Below are 24,222 nucleotides of genomic sequence, written 5' to 3' on the forward strand. Positions count from 1 at the left end.
TTGCAAGAACGATAGCTAAATATTCCTCAAATTCGAATGCTGCTTTTGACATGCTTTATTCCGATTTTTCCTTCACCATTGTCTCAAAATCTATCGATCCCTTTGTTTGGGGTTTGCCCCTTTTACTTATTCATACGCTAATTGGATCATCTCGTGAGCAGCAGCACACCCAACTGTGTCTTTAAACTGCTCTATCTCTGTGTCCTCTAACCTTGCGCCATAAACTTTTCCCCAATTTTTGAAACCCCCATTACCACGCACTACTTCCGTCCAGCGTCCATATTGTGAACTCCCGGAAATGAGTAGCAATTGCCGATAATTATTACTCTCCCAAAAAGGGCCATAAATGCCAAACCGGGCTGCTTCATCGCAACCAACATTCATCATCTGCGGCTGACATGTGACAATTCGCAAATGTAATTACCCGCACATTTGCACGTTCCCTTTCCTCGTTCTCGTAAGAATCCGTTGTCTATGCCATCCTGTTTTGTCCTTCCCGCCCCAGCCTCCCCATCATCCCCACCTCATAACCACAAACCGTCTCATGGTACATTTTTGGGCGGTGTACGAGAAAAAAAAACACGTACAAATCTACAGAACGCCTCCCGCAACAAAATGCCCATACACGCGAGGGCCTTTGAAAAAATCGGTGTCCGATTCTATCGGAGCGCACAGCTCATCCTCCGGCAATTCAGCAATTGACGGGTTTTGCCGGTACGATGCTTTTGATTTATAATTTAATCATAATTACATCTCACGGCACAGCAAAAATCCCTTCCATTAGTGCAGGGGAGAATACATTCCGGGCTCAATCTTGCCGCTCATCTCATCGGCCGATAAGGGGCCGCCCAAACACCGGCCGGGGAAGAGACAAGCTTATCGGGGAGGGAAGCAAGCAGAATGTGGTTGCAAGAGGGTACAAATTGTCCAATAAATTTCCTGACCAAACTGGACGGTATATTTGGCCCGCCACGTTTGCCCGCTGCCTGCGCTGGGATCGTAACGCCATCCGAGGGTGGTTTAATGTTTGGCGCGGCGGTGGTTTGTGCTGCGTCCGTGCGGTACCATCAGTGGGATGAATTTTCCCTCGGCGTGTAATCTTTCCGTGCTTAAATCCCTCGCAAATTGTGCAGCGTTGGCCGTTTGTGCGCTATTTTGGGCCCGTTTTTTTGGGACTGGCAAAACAATTGCCATGCAAATAAGCAATTTCATGTGCAACAGCTGTGAGTAATGAGGTTTTATGGGGATAGTTAAAGGTAAATTACTACGCTTTTTAATGCGTTTTTGTAACTTTAAAATGAGTAAGTTATGTTTTATTTTTTCGGCGGGATTGACTCTTGGTTGATAGAGACGAAAATGTTTATCCTTCTGTCCAATTTCCATTTGCGAAGCATTCAAGAATACAGTATGATGAAACAATCAGCCCAGGGAGTACAAAATATGAAGCTTTATTTCAGTGATGTTCAACATTGCAAACAACAGAGAAAGCAGCTTAAAAGTACGACGAACTTTGTCATTGCTTATCTACTGCAAAAGGCGCATTAGAGCAGCGATCCTAGGAATGCTACATTTGGATGCTTAAGATAATGTACCTATTTGATCTGAATTGACATAGAAGACGATCGACTTGCGCAGTAAAATTTATCTAGAATAATAATGATTCTCATAAGCTAAGAACTACGATATTCCACTGGATAGAGAAATGCCGGATTCATATCCAAAGACATGAAACATCTAGTCCTACAGGGTAACCCGAGGTTTTTTGTGCTCAAGTGTTTTAAATAAAACAAAATTAATTTTAGCAAGATTTATATTGGACAACGATGTATTGTTTTCTTTTGGGGAACATTGTTCAATCAGTGTTAAAAATCAAATCCATAAACAAACATTTTCATCGAACCGAATCGAAAAACTGCATGTTAAATTTTATGTTTCATGCCATGCAGTTCAGGGGCAACCCGGTGGTGTAAGCGACAGTGGCGCCGATCTTCAAACGGCAGGACCGGGGCTCAAATCCCATCCGGACCCGTCTCCCCGTAGTGGCGTATAATATCTTTTATTCAACTAATCAGTTCATCCGTTCAACAGCCCTCAACACATGTCACGAACAGCATGTAAAAAAAAACCCCCGTACGATATAACGAAGGATAGAATTTTATCTCTCCAATCATATCCCTTTGCATTTTCGGGATTCGGTGAAAAGTCACTACCGAAAGAACTACGATATTCCACTGGATAGAGAAATGCCGGATTCATATCCAAAGACATGAAACATCTAGTCCTACAGGGTAACCCGAGGTTTTTTGTGCTCAAGTGTTTTAAATAAAACAAAATTAATTTTAGCAAGATTTATATTGGACAACGATGTATTGTTTTCTTTTGGGGAACATTGTTCAATCAGTGTTAAAAATCAAATCCATAAACAAACATTTTCATCGAACCGAATCGAAAAACTGCATGTTAAATTTTATGTTTCATGCCATGCAGTTCAGGGGCAACCCGGTGGTGTAAGCGACAGTGGCGCCGATCTTCAAACGGCAGGACCGGGGCTCAAATCCCATCCGGACCCGTCTCCCCGTAGTGGCGTATAATATCTTTTATTCAACTAATCAGTTCATCCGTTCAACAGCCCTCAACACATGTCACGAACAGCATGTAAAAAAAAACCCCCGTACGATATAACGAAGGATAGAATTTTATCTCCCCAATCATATCCCTTTGCATTTTCGGGATTCGGTGAAAAGTCACTACCGAAAGAACTACGATATTCCACTGGATAGAGAAATGCCGGATTCATATCCAAAGACATGAAACATCTAGTCCTACAGGGTAACCCGAGGTTTTTTGTGCTCAAGTGTTTTAAATAAAACAAAATTAATTTTAGCAAGATTTATATTGGACAACGATGTATTGTTTTCTTTTGGGGAACATTGTTCAATCAGTGTTAAAAATCAAATCCATAAACAAACATTTTCATCGAACCGAATCGAAAAACTGCATGTTAAATTTTATGTTTCATGCCATGCAGTTCAGGGGCAACCCGGTGGTGTAAGCGACAGTGGCGCCGATCTTCAAACGGCAGGACCGGGGCTCAAATCCCATCCGGACCCGTCTCCCCGTAGTGGCGTATAATATCTTTTATTCAACTAATCAGTTCATCCGTTCAACAGCCCTCAACACATGTCACGAACAGCATGTAAAAAAAAACCCCCGTACGATATAACGAAGGATAGAATTTTATCTCCCCAATCATATCCCTTTGCATTTTCGGGATTCGGTGAAAAGTCACTACCGAAAGGAAAGCCTCAAACATTGCCACAATTAGCGAGCAATAGAGAACGAGGGCGAAAAGGAAAATTGAACTGACCAAAAAAAAAAGGACAGATTCACAAAAAAAGGTCCGAAGGCAACCTCAAATACGGCACTTTATTGCAAAGGCCTACAAACTTTCCTTTTCCGCAAAATCGAATATATCTCTACACATACACATACGATCAGATCAGAAGAAGCAGAACAAAAGATGGGCAAAAGCGAACATGCAATTTAATGGAAAAAATGTCAACCCCCCCTAACCGCTTTCCCCTTACCCGCCATTCCCTATTCTAATAATTGGATTACACACATTTTCCGCCCATAGATGTGTGTTTTTCCTTGCGAGGGTTTCTTTCTTTTTCGAGGCTCTCTCGAGCTGAGCAATGCAGGACACTTGTTTTGCGCTTTAATGTGACTTTTGGCCGTGCCGTGTGTTTCAACAATGGAGCAAAAGAGGTCACCATTTAGAGGTGTGGCGCAGGCTTAAATCCTCCCGGCGCTAAATTACACTTGTCAAACCAAACAACCAACCAAGGTGAAAAACATTACCAAAGGGTAGGGTACGAGAAAAGGACTACTTCAGGATGGTGCCAGCTTAAGGTCAATGTTATTAGAAAATTCATCCCCCCTGTGCGGATAATACCGACCATCGTCGTTTCGCCACGGATGTAAGTATTTGGGCACATTTGTTCATTTGTGCCTCTTACAAACACAGAAAAATCGGAAAAAAGGTTGTTTCCCGGGTTTTTGCTTCTTGGCGAAACTCCCGGACAGAACGAATTAATGTAGATTTTAACGCGCCACCCAGTTCCTTCACTCCCGGGCATTGAAATTGGTCTCGGGCACACAAAAATCAACCTCAAAAGCCGACCCATTTTCATCTCGCAAACTCGGACAGGAAAATGGTTCTTGCACACGCGATAAAAATACGGTGGAAAATGGTGTGGTTGATAAAACGTGCTACACTCGCACACAAGCACACATCCCAATGACAAGGGATAATCATCACCAGAACACAGGGCAAACCCGGCCCACCACACTGGAAAACGTAATTTCAGACCAGCGCGTAGTGAAATGAAATTTTACGTCCCACTGCACTTTCCCATTATCTCTCATCTGTTGCTTCCACTGCCATTGCCAAGGAACAAAGGATGGAGTGCAATTTTTGGGGTGTGTGGGGCACCACGGTGCGGGTAATGGGTTTGTACTTTTCGCTTTTCATTTAACGCCCAGACTTAGTATCGTCAACGTCGACTGAAGAAATTGCAAGAACAGATCCTGGGGTAGACTTGGACAGAGCTTTTTTACTCGGAGTGGAGCACATTTTCTTGCAACAGTAGTACTAAGCTGGCCACAGATTTGTATGGAGGATTAAGTGTGGAACGAGATTTTTTTGTAGTTGTTGAGGCGTAAGATGGGTTTGTCCTGCAGTGTAACTGCGAACAATGAGCGTGACGTGAAAGCTAAAGTATGCAAGTTTGCTATGCAGACTACTATGCGTGTTGTTGATTAACGCGTCGTTTGGTGAAATGTTTACAATATTTTTGGTTTTTATTTCCAGAGTGTTGACCTCATATTATCGTACTGTTATCTTAAAAAAAGCTGTTGTGCGAGATTTTACTAAATTACCTTTTAATAAGCTTAGATAATGAGCCGTTTTTGTCCAGAGGCCAGCTTATTCAAATTTTGCGAATATAACTCATTCTCAAAAAGCTAGTTGGATATTCCTGATTCCTACTCTTGTTTTTTATTAGCAATGGCTTTAAAAATTTTGTTTGCAGCAAAAATAATATAACTTTAAATGGTAATAAAGTCCAAGCTGCTCTGTCTAACTCAGTTAAATAATTTTTACATTCACTGAATTCTACATTGAATAAACATTCTACACAAATATTATTATCTCTGATGGAGTGGCCAGAAGTATGCTGCTAGCTAAGACACTATATTGGATAACTGGAGCAGTCGTGGTACATGGGAAAATTCACATCTTTTCAGCGCTATTTGATCCTTGGCGATCATGTGCACCTCTGTCTTGAATGGACGCAAAAAGATCCTCCATTAAGGGTTTATTGGTCTTAGCTGCAAAAGATTGTGACTTTTGGTCTATAAATGGCGCTAGACTGATTATTAAAAGAGATAGAATAATGCTAAAGAATGGCTTTGATTTCCAATTTTGTACAGAAAACGTGTTATCCAGCAGCTCTTCATTATTTGAAGCAATGATCTTTCCTTGTCCAGGCCCAACGAGCACGAACGAAAAAACCAATTGCCCTTTTAAAGGGATTCTTTCATAGTTTTGGCGCATTTTAATGTCATTTAAAACTGTTGTCCGGGTGGACTCGATTATACAAAATTATACAAAATTGGATTATACAAAATAATTGAAAAATCTGTAGATTGCTATGGCGAGCCAGCACACGACAGGACCTGAATTTAAATCCCATCCAGACCGTTTCCCCGTAGTGAAGCAGGACTAATCCAATTACGTAACTGGTTATCAGTAAGTCTTATCAGAAAGCCGTCAAACTCATATACAAATGATATGAAAAAAAGTCCCATTGTCTCTATTATATAATTTAAAAACTGAAATTGTCATCATGATTTCGCTTGATGAGAATAGGTATATAAAAATGTACTTAACAAAAAGGAAAAAAAGGAAGGTAACATCAAGAGTTATACGCGCGAAAAAACTAGAAATTCATGCGACCATGTATACATTTTTAAACTAACATACTGCAATATCGACCCGTTGGTTAAGATTTTTAATATGTTTTATTACTTATCATTGTGGTTTACCAAAGGATTACAAATTCCATCCACTAAACTCTCGCCGTTAGGAATAGTTGTGCATATTCGTCAATACTTGTTGTCTTTGAATTTCGTTATCAAATCATAGCGCGGTTGCATTTCGAAAAGCTCTACCGATTTTTTGTTCTGCTTCGTCCTATAACTTTCCATTACTACCTGCAAGTGATGTGTGTTTCCTCGACGTCAGTTCCAATTTAGTCAGCACATCAGCTCAAACTGAGCCGTTTTCCAATTCTACCTTTCTTTCTATTTTATTTTTCGATTTTTTTCGCGGTTCATAATTGTTTAACGTGTAGACGTTCTGCTAAAAACTATTTCGCTATGAATGATGCTTGATTTTACACAGTGTTACACTATCAGAAGCTCATTGTTATTTACCGTTTACCGGGGAGAAACGGTACACGGTACTCATTAGGTTGACGTTACACGGTTACGAAGCGGGAGCGAGAATAGTACATTTCGATACACGAAATACTTGCTACAACTGTTCTACGATACTGCTGTTTCTTCGTTTTTTCGTGGCCTTTGCGTTTGGTTCCAATTGATCCTAGTGAATTGAATTTAAACCATCTGTAGTGCGTTGGTCTATTTCTATCGGTAAATTTTGAAGAAATATTTCACCTGCTTCGTCCTCTCAGAAGGTTGTTTGCTTGTTTTGCTTTGAATCTTTTAAATATTCCTATTCTTTTCGAAGTTAGAATACATACATGTGGGAGATATTTCGACACTGTGCGTTAGGCGTTTTACTTTCCATTATCTACTTCGAGTTTTTTTCGATAAAATAACTTAATTTTTCACTTTAAAAACTATACTTTACACTTTGTACAAAAAAGTAATGGCTTACCCATTTTATATACTTGCCATTTCTGATACGCTGAATCTGTACAGGTTGGTTGTGATTATGATTTTAAGTTGTGCGTTTATGAGTGTGTGTTTTTTTATAGCCGACTCAGGTTGGTTTTTAAAATATTGGTTCAAATTTAATTTAACTGCCGTTTGTCAAATCGCGTTAGCAAACGTGCATATTATAGTAAGTTCAATGAGTATTACGATTTGTCATTCATTAGTTTCTTTCCTTTTTAAAGCGACATTAATTGTGGTCATTCGAAGTATGGCCCTAGCATTGCTGTCTCAACCGATGTGCTTGCTTGTTCTAGCTTAACGGAAGAATTTGTATGTACACGTGCGTACTTACTTGCAATCAAATAAATAAACTTTCTCCCAACTGCTCCGCTCTATGAATAATGAATTTTTTGTTCAACTCCAGTAAAGGAAAATCCATAATCGATACCCACACCACAACGTATGGTACAAACTAATGATAAATATATGATTTACCCTTCCGCTTTTGCTGCTGCAAAACAATAATGCAAGATCGTCTGCAATAATGAACCACAAATAATTGCACTTCACCTCACATTAGCGTTTTAATGCGCTGTTTGCTGTTGACTTTTGTGTTGGGCCCGCCAACCAACCACCCCGAGGGCACCACCATTAATTGGACGGACAGTGCCGGTTAATGCGGCGCACAGTGCCAAATGGACAGTCGGTCACTATAGTGACAAGTCCCTAGAAATATATAGAAGCTTCCCAGCGAGCACGATTCCTCATGATGATGGCCCGCGCGAACGTGCTGCTTCATGCGGGACGATTATAATGAACGATAATTCAATATGTACTTCTTATGCGGGATTTTTGCTTTTTTCGATCGACTTTTGCTTTGCGTGGGAGCGGATGTGATTTTTTGTGTGCCTCGAAACACATTTATTGCGCATCCGGAGTGCATCCGAGTATTAATCGATTTCGAATCGATTTCACAGGCCCGTTTTCATAATACGTGTGCATCAGTTATTTTAATTCTCATGCGAGCGCGTTGCATGGTGTGGTTGGGTTTTTGATTTGATTTTATTTTTTCGCTTTCCCATTCGGAGAAACATTTTATTTGCGATTATTTTATCGCTTTGTTTTTCTTTTCTCCCGCACCTCCTTGCACTGCCAGCCAATTAATAACAGCGCCAACGGGCAGGAAACCGGGTCCAATCATTTTGCGGCTCGTTATATGCGTGTTTATCATGAGTGGTGAATTTTTCATTCAGCACCATTTAATGATTATTCGTCCGATAAAAAAATGGGATACATCCGCTGACCCGATTAATTGAGACCGGGGGTAGTAGAGTATTTTTACAAAATGCTTGTGTTGTGTATGAAGTTGAGGAAGAGCAACAACAACAAAAAAAGCATTAAATGAAAACAAAATTAAATGACACACAATGTGAGCATGCGAGCCTCAAAATTCAATGAGATGAAAAAAAGCTCTGAACGCTTCCGAAAGTTATCAATTGTAGCGCTTTAGTTCCAGTTGCTATTGACAGTGCCGGATAAAAGAATGAAATCACTCACTAAATTGCCCACTAACATGTGAGAGGTAGCTCCGCACTCCGCGAAGAGCTTGAAGAATACGAAGAGCTGCCTCGTGAGAACGAAGAGCTTAAAGAGCGCGAAGAGCTAGCTCGTGAGGGCGAAGAGCTTGAAGAGTGCATAGCGCGACCTCGTGAGAGCGAACACGGGTAATATAAAAGGGTGATTTAGCCGACGAGTTCTTCCTACTAGTGAAATATACTTTGAATTTGAGAAGTATACCTAGCTAGCTTTTTGAAAAAGAAGAGCACGTTCAGCGGCCTTAGTTTAATGAGGTGAGGCCTCCCAGTAGCTGTCGAACTCACTACCCAACAATAACCCCAATCCAAATGTTAATCTCAGGGAAATTGTAAAATCAAGACTTGGTATCCTCTGCAAAAAGATTCAAAAAGGAACTATGACAAGGACTACAAGATATATTGTATGTCAAACATCGGTTAATTCCATGTCCGCAAAGATGCGAGCAGTCCTGCAAAACAATGGGCATTCTAACAGATTAAACAAATTTCCTATGAGAATATCAATATTGATTTGTGGATTAATTTAACAAAGAACTTGAACAAAGTATTTCCAGATTAAACAAATCGGTTTGTTGAGCTTCCACACCCTAGTTTACAAGCAAAAACATCAAACTGTTCTCATTGTTTCGTCCGACACTGTATGTCATACCTTCAATGCAGGCAAAAAAGCTCTTACAACCAGCAGGCAAAACAACAAAAAACCAGAACATGTATGCTAATTTACACATTATCATCTTGTATCATCCCGAGTGCAAACACTGGTTTAGTTTTGCATTGCAACATAGCCGCGTTAATCGATCGCGTCCCGGCAGTCCCGGTGTGTGTGCTATTATTTCCTGCATTAATTGGATGTGTAGAATGGCGACAGTAGCTTGGAACCATAGCCACGTGCCCTTAAAAGTAACAATTTGCCGCTTTCACTTCACTTCGTGTGTTACAAAAGTGTCCAAAGCCTTATTTGTCGGTTTCGTGCTTGGACGAGACGACGAAACTATCTTAGTGAGCGCACCTATTGACCTCACGAAGAGTTTGGTGATCCTGGAACCGATTGAAACGAGAATATGCAAATTCATTCGTTCGCTCATCCTACCGGTGACCAACCGGTTCGGTACATTTCTATTAGCATTTGTTTTCCGGGGAGCTAGTCTCCTTTCGTGCGACCCCGAAACACAGCAACTCCCGGCAACCCGTTAATGTAAAGTTGCGAATAAGTTCGTGGGTAGTGATTCGAACCAGTTGATAAGATGGTGGCGTTCCAGCCGGTTCGAAGTTCAACCGTGGGAGACACACAAGCTGACTGTACCATATGTGACCTTTTTTTTCCCTCCACGCGAGATATTGTTCACATTCTCGAAAAACATCCGATGGACGGGTGTGATTACGAGTGAATTTGCCATTTATTTTGTTGTGCATGACAGCAACAGCATGCAATGGTGATGATGTTAGAATGTTTTACCGAAGGAGGAAAGGTTGATCAACGCAAAAAAAATATATATTACTTTTTAAAATAATATCCTCAACGCTTATTTTTGATTTTGTTTGTTTGTTGATTAGTTTAAAACAGCATCTAAAACTTACTTCCTGAAAGAGTTACTTTCTACATAAACGCTTTTCCTATACATACTGCGGTCTTCAACGTCAACCCTCTTACCTTGCCGTGCTGGCGAACGTGCGAACTTAATCGATCGATCAGATTACAGCACGGCCATCCGAACAGTCGATGCAACCGATTTCTTAATGGTAGTCCATGCGGGGTGCATCCAGCCCAGTGTGCAGGGTCAGTGTCACGCCACGGTTGACGCTCACGGCCGGATAGAACACACCGTACAGATCACGGAACGCCACCGAACCCTGCGGCATCTCGTTGACGATGAAATGCAGCGTGTGCCGTTCGAGGTCGAGCAGCACACCAACCGTACTGCCGGACGAGATGCCGCCCTCGACGCGCCGCTCGTGTACGCTGTTATGCTGGAACCAGGACCGCTGCCTATCGATGTACATCGCGAAGCCCTTGTCGTCTTTGCCTGTTACCGGAATAAAAACAACACACACACACGCACACATTAGTTGTGCTGAATGCTTCTCTCGGTAGGAGATGTGTAACAACAGCATCACATTTTGCGACATGACTTACCAAGCATCTTATCGCGAGCCACATCTAACCTCGCCACGCCAAACGCTGGATCCGTGTCGGCGGTGTACTTGTCGATGGTGAACTCCCAGTAGTGTACGCCTCGGGAAAATCCAACCGAACCAAGCGCAACCCGGTGCTCCCAGCCGTCGGCCGATACGGTTTGGTTTTCGTTGGAGAAATTCAGCCCAGAGCACGGACCGCCGCTAAGGACCGAATCGAATGTGAACCAGGCAACTGGAAGGAAGCGAAAGAAAATGATTTTCATTTTACAATCAGAGTTAAGTGCATTGCCGGGGCGGGTTTCTTGTAAAATAATTGCTTTTATTTAAAGTATTTACATAATGTCGGAACATAAATTAATTCCTAACCACTTCGATTCAACTTCAACGTCCACTTTGCAGTTAAATAGTTCAGATATACAATCCGTTGTTACGTCGTTTACAGTATTGCTGTAATAATTTCTTCTTCTTGGCTTAAAGACTTACTATAAGGTCATGGCGGCCATCTAAACGCTTGCTAGACTCGCCGAAACCACGCAGTTGGATAATCAAATCCTCACTACAAAGCAATAGCCCGGATGAGATTTAAATCCCGGTCCTGCCCTATGAAGACCGGCTCCTCGCCTCACCACCAAATCATCCTATCTTGTTCCAACATTCGCAAATATAAAGATAGAGAGTAACAGCGGTACAGCAGGTGTACATTTATTTCATCATACGATTTCCACCACAATTGCCTACAATGCAATCGTCCCGTTTTTTTTTTCTAATTGCGTCCATACTGCACCTTGCCATTGCCAAAACAGGGACTCAGTATGAAGCACCGTGAAAAAGGACCATTAAACAAACGCACACCTCAAAGGTGGAATGTGAACAAAGAACGGGAAAGCGATAAACAGTAAACCACAAATGCCTCGTCGAAATGGCGTTACATTAAACGATAAAAGGGGTTGAAATTGGAAAAGATCCAGAACGGACTACAGCGGATATTACAGGATGCCGGTAAAAAACGGTAGCGGTAGCAATTTTCCAGTTCGTTTTAGGCATCACTGCATTCATTAAATACACACCACCGATTGTGGTGCAGGAAGGATATCTCTTCTTGGTGAAAGCGGCGCATTTGGAATGGTTTGTATGTTCACAAATAGTCCCTTCGAAAGGGCGAAAGCAATGGTATGAAAGTTTGTCTATAATGTCTTTACAACCATTTATTGAGCATTGAATAGCATCGAATTATGAATGGTACCTTCAAATAAGGATCATTTCAAAGCATAGTTGCTCTGTCTGCAAAATTAACTGAAATTTGTCATTTTTTAATTCTATCGAGCGCTTTTCAGTTCAGAATATGCTTCCAAAACCAACTCCAAATAAATCGTAAACTCAACTTCAACGACACGATTTCTTCATATTCTCCATCCATTTTATAGTTCGGCGCCTGCAACAAAGAAAACGTTACATTTTATCACAGTATCTTCTAAATGATACGAATTGGAGACATCTCCCGGCTGATGCCTTTTCCTTCATACCTGTCCACTTCAACAGAACCCATCTTTGAGCGTCTGTTATCGTCACTTCTAACCGACGACAGCGATTTGTACACCGGAATCAATGGTTTCGTGTCTAGCATGCCGGGCCAAAGGCTGGGCCGAGTCAGATGACCCATGTGACTGGCGGTTCGGCTGCGGTTGTCCTCGGCCGGCACATTCATGCTTTCGACCGACTGGACCACCGACTGGTGGTTAGTACGGTCCGTCAGCTCCATGTTCATCATGACCCGGGCGTCCGTGATGACCTGCCAGCACTTTGTCATGCTGTTAGCCAGCACCGTCACATTACGTCCGAGCACGGCGTTCTTCCGCGTGATGGCACCACAAATTTCCTGCAGCAACACGTACAGCTCCGCTACCAGCAGCAGCTCCAGTCCGCCCTGGGCTATCTTGAATGCTATCGCCTGTATACAGTCGCAATCGCGCAATCCGCTACCCAGCATACCCGACGTCGATCGGCGTGCCTTCATCGAGTGGCGTTTGCTAAGGTTGTTCTGCAATTCCTCGAGCTTGCCGAGCGAACTGTCCTGTTTCTTCATCGTCGCATCATCATCGTACGCATCGTTCTCATCGTCAGCATCGTTGTACGCATTGTTCTCATCGTCTTCCTCCCGTTCGGGTTTAATTTCCTCCGTTTCTTTCTCTTCCTGCTCCCGGTCCAACTCTTCCTTGACAGAGAGAGGCTCAAACTGTTCCACCTCGTCACTAATTCGGACGGTTTTTCTCGACTCTTTGGAAACATTGTCTATTGTATCCTCTTCGCACGCCGCCAGACGGGCCCGCAGTTTGGTTAGTTCCTCCTGACAAGCACGAACATCATCACCGGGTGCAGCACTCTCATCCATAGATTTCAGCTTTTCCTGAAGCTGCTCGATCAATGCACTCTTTTCGGCCAGCTGAGATAACAACGCATCCATCGGAGTGCTATCGACACCGGCTTCTCCAGGCGTATTTTGAAGCGAACCACCACTCTGAACCAATGTTGTTTCCTGTAATGTCTTCAATTTCTGATCCCTTTCCTGGAGCTCTTTTTCTAGCGTATCTATTCTCTGGACAAGTTTTGCATTTTCCTCACCAGTGCTTGAGGTCACACCTTCCGCTTTAGAGGAGACATCCTTCAGTCCGGAAATGATTTGCTCCAGTTCGGTAATTTTCCCTGCCTTTTCCACGCAGCATTCCGCAACACCACCACCAGCCTGAATCGGAAAACTTGGCAAAGATTGCACTTTCGTTTCTAGCTCAACAACCAGAGCTTTGTTTTTGGTAAGGTCCGCCCGAAGCTGTTCATTTTCTTCCTGCAAATTATTTAGCTTCTCATTTGCCGCCAGCAGCTCCAGCTGCCCTACGGTCGCATCGGATGGTGAGTCACTGGTTAGCTGTTCGAGTTGCAGCTTTAAGCGTCCCAACTCTTTACAGTCGGCCATCGAAGTTTCACGTAGTGTGGCATACATTTCCGTTGTTTCTTCAAATTGCCGTTGACACTCGGCTAATTCCTGACGAAGATCGATTATTTGCTGCTGCTGAACTGTACTATCTGTGGAGATCGTTTTCATTTCGCTGGTAGCCTGGTTTTGCTGTTGGGATTGTGCTTGTTGTTTTAGCCCCTCGATGTGTTGAGTCTGGTCTTTGATATTTTCATTCAATTCTTCGATGTGTTGCTTTTGTTCTTGGATTTTTAAATTCAGCTTTTGGATTTGTTCCAAATTCCTAGCGCAATTCGAACATGCACCAGATTCCTTCAAATAACTATCCTCATCAACTCCATGACGATCTTCGACTCCTTCAGGATTCTCGGTGTTCACTCGAGTGTTTTCAACGGTCATCTCCGTGATAGTTGTTTGTGAACCGTACTGATCATCCGTTGACTCATCGAACAGTCGATCACGAGAAGATCGATCCAACGTGTGTGCTTGAGCCTTTAACTGATGCAGTTCAACTGATTGTTGTTCGTACATGTTCTACAAAGATAGAATACTCATAGCGGGAGCAATAATCATCTATCTTCTCCTAGTAACTTACCACCAACATTTCAATCTGTTCCTCACACACCTCTCTACGGTGTAGTTCCTCCTTAAGGTTCTGCTTCAATTCCACCATCCTTAAACGGTACTGCTGAGCACGCTGGACCTCTTCAGCCAGCTCCCGCTTCTGTTGCGTCAAGTTTTCATACTCGGCTTTAAACAGTGCCAGCTCACTTTCCAACCGATCATAATCCTTCGCCTTAAACTTGAGAAAATTGTTCTCTGCCTCAACGATCGCTCGGCTATCTCCAATCGGCGACTCAGTAGTAACGGTCGTTTGCAATGCTTTCAACTCTTCCCGCAAATCCGTCATTTCTTCCTCGAGCTCTTTATTGTGGTCGCGTAAATCGATAATCATTTGACTGATTTCAAAAAGCTCCTGCTCGTCAAACTCAGCTGTTTCACGTTGCTGCTCCTGACACGCAACGATCCGTTCGATTTCTGCCCTAAGCTGTCGGTTCTCTTCATCTAACGCTTTCAGATTTTCATCGAGCGTTTCGGTCTTTCTCACCAGCTCAGTTTTAGCTTGTTCTAGGGATTCGATCGAATTATGCTTCTTTTTCACATCGTCCCTCAAGCTGAGGATATAATCGGCAAGATTGTCGGCATCTAGGCGAACTAGAATTTCTTTCGTTAGCTCTGCCCCGGAGAAGGACTTAAAAAAAAGGGGTTATTTAAGGATGCACAGCAAGCGTTAGCTGATGAGCAGTCTTACGTAAAGTGGAACTTTTGCCGCCTGCGATATTGTCCGATTGGCGACATCTTCTATGAACTGCGACTGTTTCAGTCCATCCCGGGACCAGGCACGATAGTCATAGCACGAGCTGTACGACTTCAGGACTGCATCGCTTCGCTTGCGGTTCGGTAACTTTGGGCCTTCGGTCGGGAACGCAATGCTCAGAAACTGTTTTTGGGTCGTGTAGGACATTGTCGTATCGCCTGTTCCACTTTCTTTTCACTCAACCGAAAAATATTTTATTCGCAATACCTGGTCTACCAGCAAGTACATTTCACACAAAGCCTGCTACGAAAAAGTGCACTTGGACGAACCCATTAAACATCGGTTACTAAGCAATGCACACACACACACACACTTTGTACCGACAAAATTACTTTTTTAAATAGGCTCATATTTTCATCTCGTTTCAAGATCATGATGAGAACATGGCAAGAGTGACACTAATGAGAAGACGGCATTATTATGTCCTTGGCAAGGCAACACTTCTTATGTGGCTTTGTGGTGGTGCATGCCATGGTTGTGTCTCGTACGAATGTTCTCAAGCATTCACTACTGGCACTTTGGAAGTTCTGCTACAAAAGACGAAAAAAAACCGTAATTTTCTCCACCATAAAACAGCAGAGACACGTGCTGGAACGAGGATTTAGCTTCCGTTTCTCCCCGATGAACAAGTGCTTAATCTGTGTTTGCAAAATACAACCACCACCGCCGCCAACCGACCGGATAGTACATTATTGTGTTGTGTCCTTCTGGCAAGTCAGCACATCGTATGTGTGTGCAGGGTTTGTTGTTTTCTCGTCCACCCTCTGGTAGCAGAGTAATGCCACTCTCATCTATCTCCGAGTAATCCTGCATCCCTTGACGCCTTATTTTTTCCACGAACCTCACTGCTTACACTAGCTCCTCACTTTATTTCAATCAGTCCACACCGTCGTCAGAACGATGTTTGGTACTCACACTCGGTGGGAGCGTAACGCTGAAACAACTGAACCAACTTACCTTCTGCCGTTTGTAATCCAATAAGCTCGGAATATTCACCCTCGCCGGTGTTGTTGAAGGCTTTAACACGTGCGTTGTACATTGAGTTGAAGTGCAGACCGTCGACGGTGCAGATCGTTTCCTTGCCGCAGTAGACCTCCTGCACAAAAGCGAACGAAACGAGGCAAGAGTTGTATAAATGCTTTTGTCAACTGTTGGTACTTTAATGTAAAATATTATTTTTGTTAAATTAAGTTCATTTTCCAGAAGGAAATATTAAACTAACGTTAGAAGGGCTTTGTTTTATTAAGTGCAGAAAAAATGATAAAAACTCCCCGAAGAACAAATTCTACAATTGCACAGTAATGTTCCACCATGGCCAGGCATGGTATGAATATTTATACTGTTGTCGATTCACCTCTGTCTGGTTGCAGCACATCAATAGCATCAAGCCATTCTCTGGGCATGTTGCAGTCCTGGGCTGGGTTAAGCAAAGAGGACGCGCGTTGAATTTTTAATTCCTTCCTTCGGTTGAGCTTTAAGCAAACTCTTGTCATTCACCTTCACAACTGCACCACTGCCGGATCGATGTTTTTTTCCATCATTACCTAACACATTCTTGGGAGGATGTGTACTAGGGCAACATTACAAGCTCGACAATCCATTTAAAAAAAAAGGGAAACGAGTCTCTAGTTGAAATAGATGACACCGGTGACTCATGTAAATTTTATTCCTTTCTCCTATCGGAAGACTACAAAAACACCCTCGTTCTGCAGCATGACAAGGAAAATCAGCGCGGAAAAGTGAATCGTCTAGACTCGACGGAGATTCTTAATGATTTGGAGCATGGAACCGAAGAAAGAAACGCAAACAATATACGAATGTGCATGACAAAGGATGAAAAGAGAAGAGTTTTGCAGAAAAGTAGTGAAAAGTGAAAAGTTTTTCAATTACAATAGTGAAACAAAGGCAAGTAACAGCATTAATTAACATCAACTGTTGAGATGCAACTTCTTAAAACTCTGGCGTGAAGCTGGTCGCCTTTACGATATGAGGCTTTCTAATAAATGGGCAATTCTAGGATTCTGTTGACGATGTGGAAAATTGTTCAGATAGATCTGGGTTCTATTGTAAGCTCAAATTAAAGTATAATCCTTTCAAAACGTTTCTGCTTCTGTAATGACAAAGCGAAATACTTCAACCTAGAAAAGCTTCCATAGATTCTACTCAATCTTCAAAAGACGTGCGTGGAGTTTCGCATCCAAAATAGTTTTGCATTAGTATAAACCACTTCCTGTATACATCAGGAATGTGAATGTAGTCTCAGAGACTTAAAACTTAAAATAAATAAAAGAAAATAAAAAGCGTCTGATGGGAAAAACGGTTCCAGAGCCGGTTCCAAACACACGGCTCCGAACACACGATTCCGAACGGTTTGAACTAAGATAAAGCTTTCTTTGACGGTAAACGGTTAGCGGAATGGTTAATGACGGAGGTCTGGAGGTCGATGATATGGTTGTGGGTTCAAAACCATGGGAAACGGTGGATATAGCGCTATGGGTTCGGAACCGGTTCCGGGTTGAAATCTATCTTAAAGTGTTATAATAAATCGTAAACAGAATCAAAAAGTGATTCGTCTCCAAACATGCTTTGTGCAACTGACAATACGGCGTAGAGCCGTCAAACTAAAATAAAGAAAAAAATAAAAAATGCTTTGCACAACTCCAACATATTTTTAAAATAAAAAAAAACTATAATAAACTTTTAAAGTATTTTTTTATTTTATTTTCCCAGTTAAGCAGCGTAAGAACCATTTATTTTTACTATTATTCGATAATCTCGTCACTGTGAGTCATTCATCAACTATCCGGATCACCTTAAACATATTAAATTGTACGAGAATTCTAAGCATCTTTCAACATTAAATTTAGTTAAAACTAACTCTCATGTAAGGTTATTACGCTACTCTACATGAGATCATTCTCCGACCTACTTTATCAACCACTACGTATAGTGGTTACTGCAAATATAAGCTCGCCACCGTGCATAAATGATTCCCCGGCTGCAGAAGCAATTTTGATAAAGTGTTGGTACGGAAAAACCTGCCCGAAAAATTCTCCTTCACCTCATTTACTCCGCTCTCCTTTCCAATAAACCACATCGGAGAGCGTTGCCATAGTTATCTGCCCATGTGTCTAAAGATGCAAAGTTTCTCCAAACCACCGAACAACGTCACTTGACATGATACGGTTCGGTTAGTGCATGGCCTGCAGCCATTTTGTAGAATGTTTCCAGCTTCTCCCGTGCGTCGTCTGCTGCCATTTGCAAAAATATTACACCAACCACCCGATAACCCAACCCTCATCGTGGTGGTGAACGTTGGACCTAGCCCTGAACCGGAATGGCATTCCATAAGATATGAAAATCGCTTTCGCTGTGGTCTCCATCAGCGCTCGGCAGGATGCGGGATGAGAAGGAATGCACGGAGAAGCATTCACCAAAAAAAAAAAACAACCTAAAGGACGATTTCACGACGCGATAGCAGCTGGAGTGTTCCAATGGATCCACACAATGTGCAATGTACGTACCCGCAAGTGGGTTTGTATGTGCAATATTTCTTTATTTTTCAACGAAATAAGCTTTTTTTTTGTTATTCTTGCTTCTTCCACACGGACTGTTCTAATGCTGATGGAGTGTCAGACCGGAACCGCCTCGGTACAATCACTGTGCGCGCACGTGGTGTGTCATCATGGGGATTTTTCCCACAACCCCCGTTTTCCCGAATGGGATGATAGTCCCAGTCTGGGAGTCTGGGGGGACAAGGAATGTCATATTGTGCTCGCAAAAATAAAGTAATTCGTTCGTACGGAGGGACGGCAGACGACCGATTGCTATTGTTGTTCTAGGAAAAATGAAAGTTTTTATGCACGGCTGCTATCCTGGGCCGTTGATTGTTTGTCGGTCGAGGTGAAAATCAACTTATATTTAGATCTGTCTGGTTTTTTTGTAAAAAATTGCGCCCACAAGCTCCCCAAAATGGGTGGGACACAGATTTATGTTGAGTTTGAATTTAGAATGAGCTTTTTATCAGAATCTCACCATGTGTAGGTTTTAATAATAATTTCCTCGAGAGAATTTAAATGCAAATACATCCTTCAAATTTTACTTCGTTACACGGATGTGTGAGATAAATTATCGTTTAGAATATTTTCTCATGCTTTTTTCTTGCGGACGTTTTATTGTGCAGAGAATAGTTAAAGTTTTGGTATGCAAACGACCGACATCGCTTTATGAAACTTCTCGTATTACATCCTTTTTTCCTATGTCATTATTTATTCTATTATTCTCTCGGCTTTTCTAGTAGTTTAAGATTGTTTAAGATCCTAGATGTGAGTCACCTAGTTAAATTATTCTAAAGGCTTTCCATTTATACTTCAACCAAATCTAATTTAGAATTATTAAATGTGTTTCTTTAGCGAAGTTACCCTTCAAAACTTAAAATTATTTATCAAGAATTGTAATGTCATAGAAACCAAAAATACAACAAATACTTATTTTAAAAGTTAACTCAAATTCTACACAAATAAACTCTGCAGCACAAGTTAGTAAAATTTGGAAAACCTACTACTGTACTACAGAACAGCAACTTTATATAACAAACCACATATCTTCATACAAACCTAAAAAAGACATGTACTGTGACAATCAGTTTAAGCCATATTCAGGCTCAATCCGCTGATAGCTGAAGTCACTGCCACCATACTAAGCAACCTTCAAACCCACAGGACCATATAATGAAGTCACGTTGCCAACACGGGTGACAATTGGCCGACAGTAGCGTTCTCTCCCTTCATTTATGTCTAAGTTGACGCAAGCAAACTACCACCCTTCTATTACTAAACACAATAGCCCACCGGAAGTGGTAAGGCTGCTTACGAAACGACAGCTTTCAGGGAAAGGTTTTCCCTAAACCATCCAAGGAAAAATAAAAACGAGCTCGGGAGGGATGGACAAGAAAAAAAAAAGTTACCCAAAACCCAAGTAGTGCTGCTAATTTGCCGTGTGTGGCCCGATTTGGGAATTGTGTCCACTACCAAAAGAGCACAGCAGTGCCCATTTACTCACGTGTTGTGTAGTTTCATCTCCCCCATTGATTCGAAAATCCTTATCCCACCACAATGAAACGTTACAATTTTCCTTTCCCCCCAAAAACCACACGCGAATGACTGTCGTCGTCATCATCTTCGTCATGTGCGCGCCACACAAATGCCTTTGTGTCGTTACTGTTGGTGGAATGCATTAGTTTTAGCTGTTCGGTTCCGAAAACCCGGAAACCATTTTCCCCCACGAGGGAGAGCATTCCACGCAGGTTTCCCGAAAGCGTACAGAAACGTTGGGCTAGCAATTTATGTGCATTTTTGCCTCTAATGATCCGTACAAAGTCCGGGGAAGTTGGACAGCCCCCGTTGTTGATGGGCAGCCAAAAGGTCAATCCCTTCCCGGGGACCGAAGTTTCAGACCACTCTCTCTTACCATTCAGATGGTGCTGATAATGCTACACCGAATGTTGTACCACTAGTGCAGGAAAGCGGGTTGAGCGGATTCTTGTTCAACTACACAGAACTCACGTACTACTCCACACTGAGGTGACACTTTGATGTGTAAGAAGAGAACAGAAGAAGTAAAAAATGTATACCGTTTCTAGGATTTCAATGAATGCGAAGGATGTCAACCGAACCCGAGAGGCCGGCGTCCGGAGGGATTTCAAACTTTATGACACGCACTGTAATGGAATTCATTTTGTAACGAGGAATATTTTACTCGCATAGAAGATATGAGCGCTTTTATAGACCTCGACCCACTTGGTGAGAGCTTATCGAGAGCGGCAGGATATTAAGTGATTGTCATATATTATAAATTTCTGTATGAAGTTTACCAACCAATTGGGAAACCTAAATATAATATTACTTTTGTTATCTACTTCTGGATTCACACTTTTGATGATGCAGTAATAAAGCTACCCCACTAGAGTGTCTTATACTTGTGCATTAACATTAAGCTACAGAGCACTGTAATTCCTTTCCTAGGCTTACAGTGACATAAATCATGACAAGTCTCCACCCTTCACTCGTCTGCTAAACTAATTCACATCAAAGACAATCGCAAAGCTTTCATCTTTTAGATCCATTACTGCTCAAGTGCAACATGACATCAATGGAACTCTACAACCAAACCCGTAACGAAACATTGTCCTTTGTAAATAAATCCCCAAAGTCATCGATGTCAGTTGTGTCGGAAGCTTCTGACACTACCATTACTGCTTGCATGCGATAAATCCTTGCGGTTCAAAAACCACCAGAATTACAAAGCCGATTGGCAATCGAAAAAGCTTCCCCCCCCCCCCCCCCCCTCCCATGACACGTTGTCTTTGGGGAAGTCTTGCCCCATTATTTTGCAGAAGATTTGCTGACTGTGCACATATACAGGATACACACACACTACCGATTAGGAAAAGCATCTGTTTCTGATGTGGTTTTAGCGCTTCGTTCCTTTGAATGGAAAGAAACACTCTACAGCCCGACCAACCTACTAGCAGCAATATGCAACACCACCAGTAGTAGTAACACTTACCCGAAACTCGCCACCGTTGCCATCGTCCAGTTCGAGCACGTATCCTTGTACGAATGAATGGCTTGGCGCCTGCCATGCAACAGTTACGGAGTTATTCTCCGCCGAACAATCCTCCGGGATGATGACCGGTGCTAGGGGCACTGTGGAAAACACCAACAATGGGAACATTAGAACACAGAAGAATGGGGAAATGAGGGATGAATTATTTAAATTATAAAACGCTTGCAACGAGACCATTCCACGGCCGGGTTCGTACTCGATAAGCGAAGCAGCTGATGCAGGGGCCGTTGAGCAGGGAAAAGCTTTTCCCAGTTAATGGGAAAAACATCGGCGTGCGAACCGAAATGGAATGGGAAAACCAGTAAATGAAGCAATTAAAAATTAACGCAATCATAAATACTTTAAAACTATGCTCATTGGGGAGGAAAATCCGTCGATGTGCGCGTGAGCTTTAGTTCTTTGCTTTTTGGATCCCTATGGAAGAGGTAATTTTCATCGACTTTGTGATGCATCCGACAGACGAATAAAAGGCACAAATGGAAAAATGAAAATGAAAATAAATATAAAAAGATGTTTTATGGAGGATGAGATAAAATTAAAGTTCTTATAATTTACGAGCCATTTTCAAAAAGTACGCGTGGCTTGAGATTGCAATAAGAACATTACGTTCTTTTTAGAGGACATATCTAACTTTAAAGGAAAAGAAACTGTTCCTAAAACGACCAGAAATAATACTTATTTTACACTCTTGAAAGGATGCAAAATTTGTTCTAAAATTGCTTTTGCCTTAAGACTTCGGAGGACAACTGACTCAAACATTATTGTTCGATATGATTGTTGGTTCGTTGAATTTATTGCATACTTTTAGGCTCAACTGATGATGTCGAAAGTTGCACTGATAGACTAAGGCTTTTCTTTCGATCATTTCTAAAAGATTTTGAGTCTTTAAAACTACATTCGCCTCTCGATAGACTAATGCTAAAATACTTTCTTCAATTCGTACCAGTTGGTTCATATTTTTAATTACGACTTTTTACAAACTAAAAATACCAGTTAAAATACGATCCATATGGAAATTTTGCAAATCAATTCTAACGAGAAAAAGGTGCCGTTTAACCGTCAACGACCTGCCACAAACATTCCACCACCTTGTCCAGACAATGTTGCAATTTTCAACTCAACAACTGTAACAACCACAATCTATGCGTTGCCTGGCTGCTGGTGTGATTGAATGCACAGTGCCTCTGCCGTTGACGCTTAAAAGTGCTTCTGCAGGTATGGCGATATGGTTCAATAATGACCGGTCAATAAATCACCGCCACCGACAGGCTTAAACAGAGGTTGAAGTAAAAAATAAAAAAAGGCTTCCACACTGAATATTTTGCTTAACGCGGAAGGTAACTTTACAAATAGCACACACTAGCCAACGGTTTGGCAACAAAAAAAAAAAAAACGACTGCAATCGCACTTGATGCATGGCGTTCGGTACGACTTGGGTACTACAGTTAAGATAGCTCGTAATACGCACCGGTTACCCACTAAGTGGCAAGAGCGTAGTGCAGCAGTGCAACAATGTCGTGTAACTTCACACTTTATCACATCCGGGGGTATCCAGGTCTCTCTGCCTTTTATCGTTTACCGTTTTTACCCGAACAACCCGTAACTGCATGCAACCAAGCTCCATTAAATGAAGGGATTGGAGGTTGGGGTTTTTTTTTCGCTTTCGTTTTTTGATGAGTATGCAACGTTGTTATCAGTGCACAGTGTGTCACCGTATCGGAAGCACCATTCGGTAAAGCCCCTACAAGAGTGCTACAATTTAGGGATTGAACTGCGTCCCTACGCAGTGTAGTTGATTGCGAAAAAAGAAACGACAACACCCCGTACCGGGGTTTACCATTAACTTTCCTCTGCAGCGTTCATTTGTTGTGGTACGAGGAATAGCATGGTCGTTAAATCGATACCGATTAGCATCTCTCGAATCACACCGCATACTCACAGGGATGCGCCTGGCAAGGGCTCTGTAGTGTACGCAGACAAACGAAAAACCATGAACCTCAATTTGTGTATGGTCACACACATAAGCATCATAGAAAAGGAAGAAAAATCCCCAAACATCAGCCAGCTCAGGACCTCCGTGACCACCGTGTTCCGTGTAACGAAACGAAGCGGCGATGACAGACCTGTGAGTTCATGTTGGAAAAGTACATGATCGATGGAGCTTTATACTTCCATGCAACGCCTAATGGGTTGATTCAACGAAAACGGTACAAGGGGTTCGGATGGCCACAATCTGTGCGGTTAGTGTTGTCAAGGTTTTCGAGGTTTTGAGGGTATTGCATTTTTTGTTAGCAAGCCTGGACATGTAACGCTTGCTGCTGGACCTCTGCATTCACTGGCCTAATCAGACACTTTCTGTACACATTGAGTGCGGTAACTAACGATTGCCGGCGGTAATCTGGTTGTTGTGCACAAAACAATGTAGAGAAAACTGTTACAATAATAAAATAAGCCAGTGCACCATTGGAATCGAATTATTTACTATGAAATGTATTCAAAAATATATTTTATTATCTAAAATTTTGGCATGACATGACATGACATGTCATGACAAA

General features: G+C 42.1%; 4 protein-coding genes across 6 annotated transcripts in view; 2 read left to right on the forward strand and 2 right to left on the reverse strand.

The window, feature by feature from the left end:
- LOC126565465 (translocon-associated protein subunit gamma) overlaps positions 1-24,222 on the forward strand; it is a 485,163-nt gene that overhangs the window by 315,855 nt on the left and 145,086 nt on the right. The gene's annotated exons all lie outside the window — the stretch shown is intronic.
- The window catches only part of LOC126564191 (striatin-4), a 353,049-nt gene that overhangs the window by 206,234 nt on the left and 122,593 nt on the right, over positions 1-24,222 (forward strand). The window lies entirely within an intron of this gene.
- Positions 10,280-24,222, reverse strand: part of LOC126564192 (E3 ubiquitin-protein ligase TRIM9) — a 97,136-nt gene continuing 83,193 nt past the window's right edge. For both annotated transcript variants that reach the window (XM_050221160.1, XM_050221159.1), the window contains 4 exons: positions 21,608-21,747; positions 15,998-16,136; positions 10,693-10,926; positions 10,280-10,582 (listed from right to left, as the gene is read on the reverse strand). In XM_050221160.1, the coding sequence (XP_050077117.1) occupies positions 10,293-10,582; positions 10,693-10,926; positions 15,998-16,136; positions 21,608-21,747 (803 nt within the window). In that variant the 3' untranslated portion in view covers positions 10,280-10,292. The remainder of the gene's footprint in view (positions 10,583-10,692; positions 10,927-15,997; positions 16,137-21,607; positions 21,748-24,222) is intronic.
- On the reverse strand, positions 12,078-15,187 carry LOC126564032 (myosin-11-like). Its single transcript, XM_050220934.1, has 4 exons — positions 14,975-15,187; positions 14,258-14,914; positions 12,218-14,196; positions 12,078-12,126 (listed from the first exon to the last, which is right to left on the reverse strand). The coding sequence occupies exons 1-4, from the start codon at positions 15,185-15,187 to the stop codon at positions 12,078-12,080; spliced, it is 2,898 nt and encodes a 965-aa protein (XP_050076891.1).

This window comes from Anopheles maculipalpis, chromosome 3RL, assembly GCF_943734695.1.
Source record: "Anopheles maculipalpis chromosome 3RL, idAnoMacuDA_375_x, whole genome shotgun sequence".
NCBI classification, from domain to species: Eukaryota; Metazoa; Arthropoda; class Insecta; order Diptera; family Culicidae; genus Anopheles; species Anopheles maculipalpis.

Coding starts and splice junctions, on each gene's coding strand:
- LOC126564032 (XM_050220934.1), bottom strand. CDS start 15,187: ATGTCCTACACGACCCAAAAACAGTTTCTGAGCATTGCGTTCCCGACC. Junction 14,197..14,257: donor AACAGATTGAAATGTTGGTG/GTAAGTTACTAG, acceptor CTATCTTTGTAG/AACATGTACGAACAACAATC. Junction 12,127..12,217: donor GGTTCTGTTGAAGTGGACAG/GTATGAAGGAAA, acceptor TCTTTGTTGCAG/GCGCCGAACTATAAAATGGA.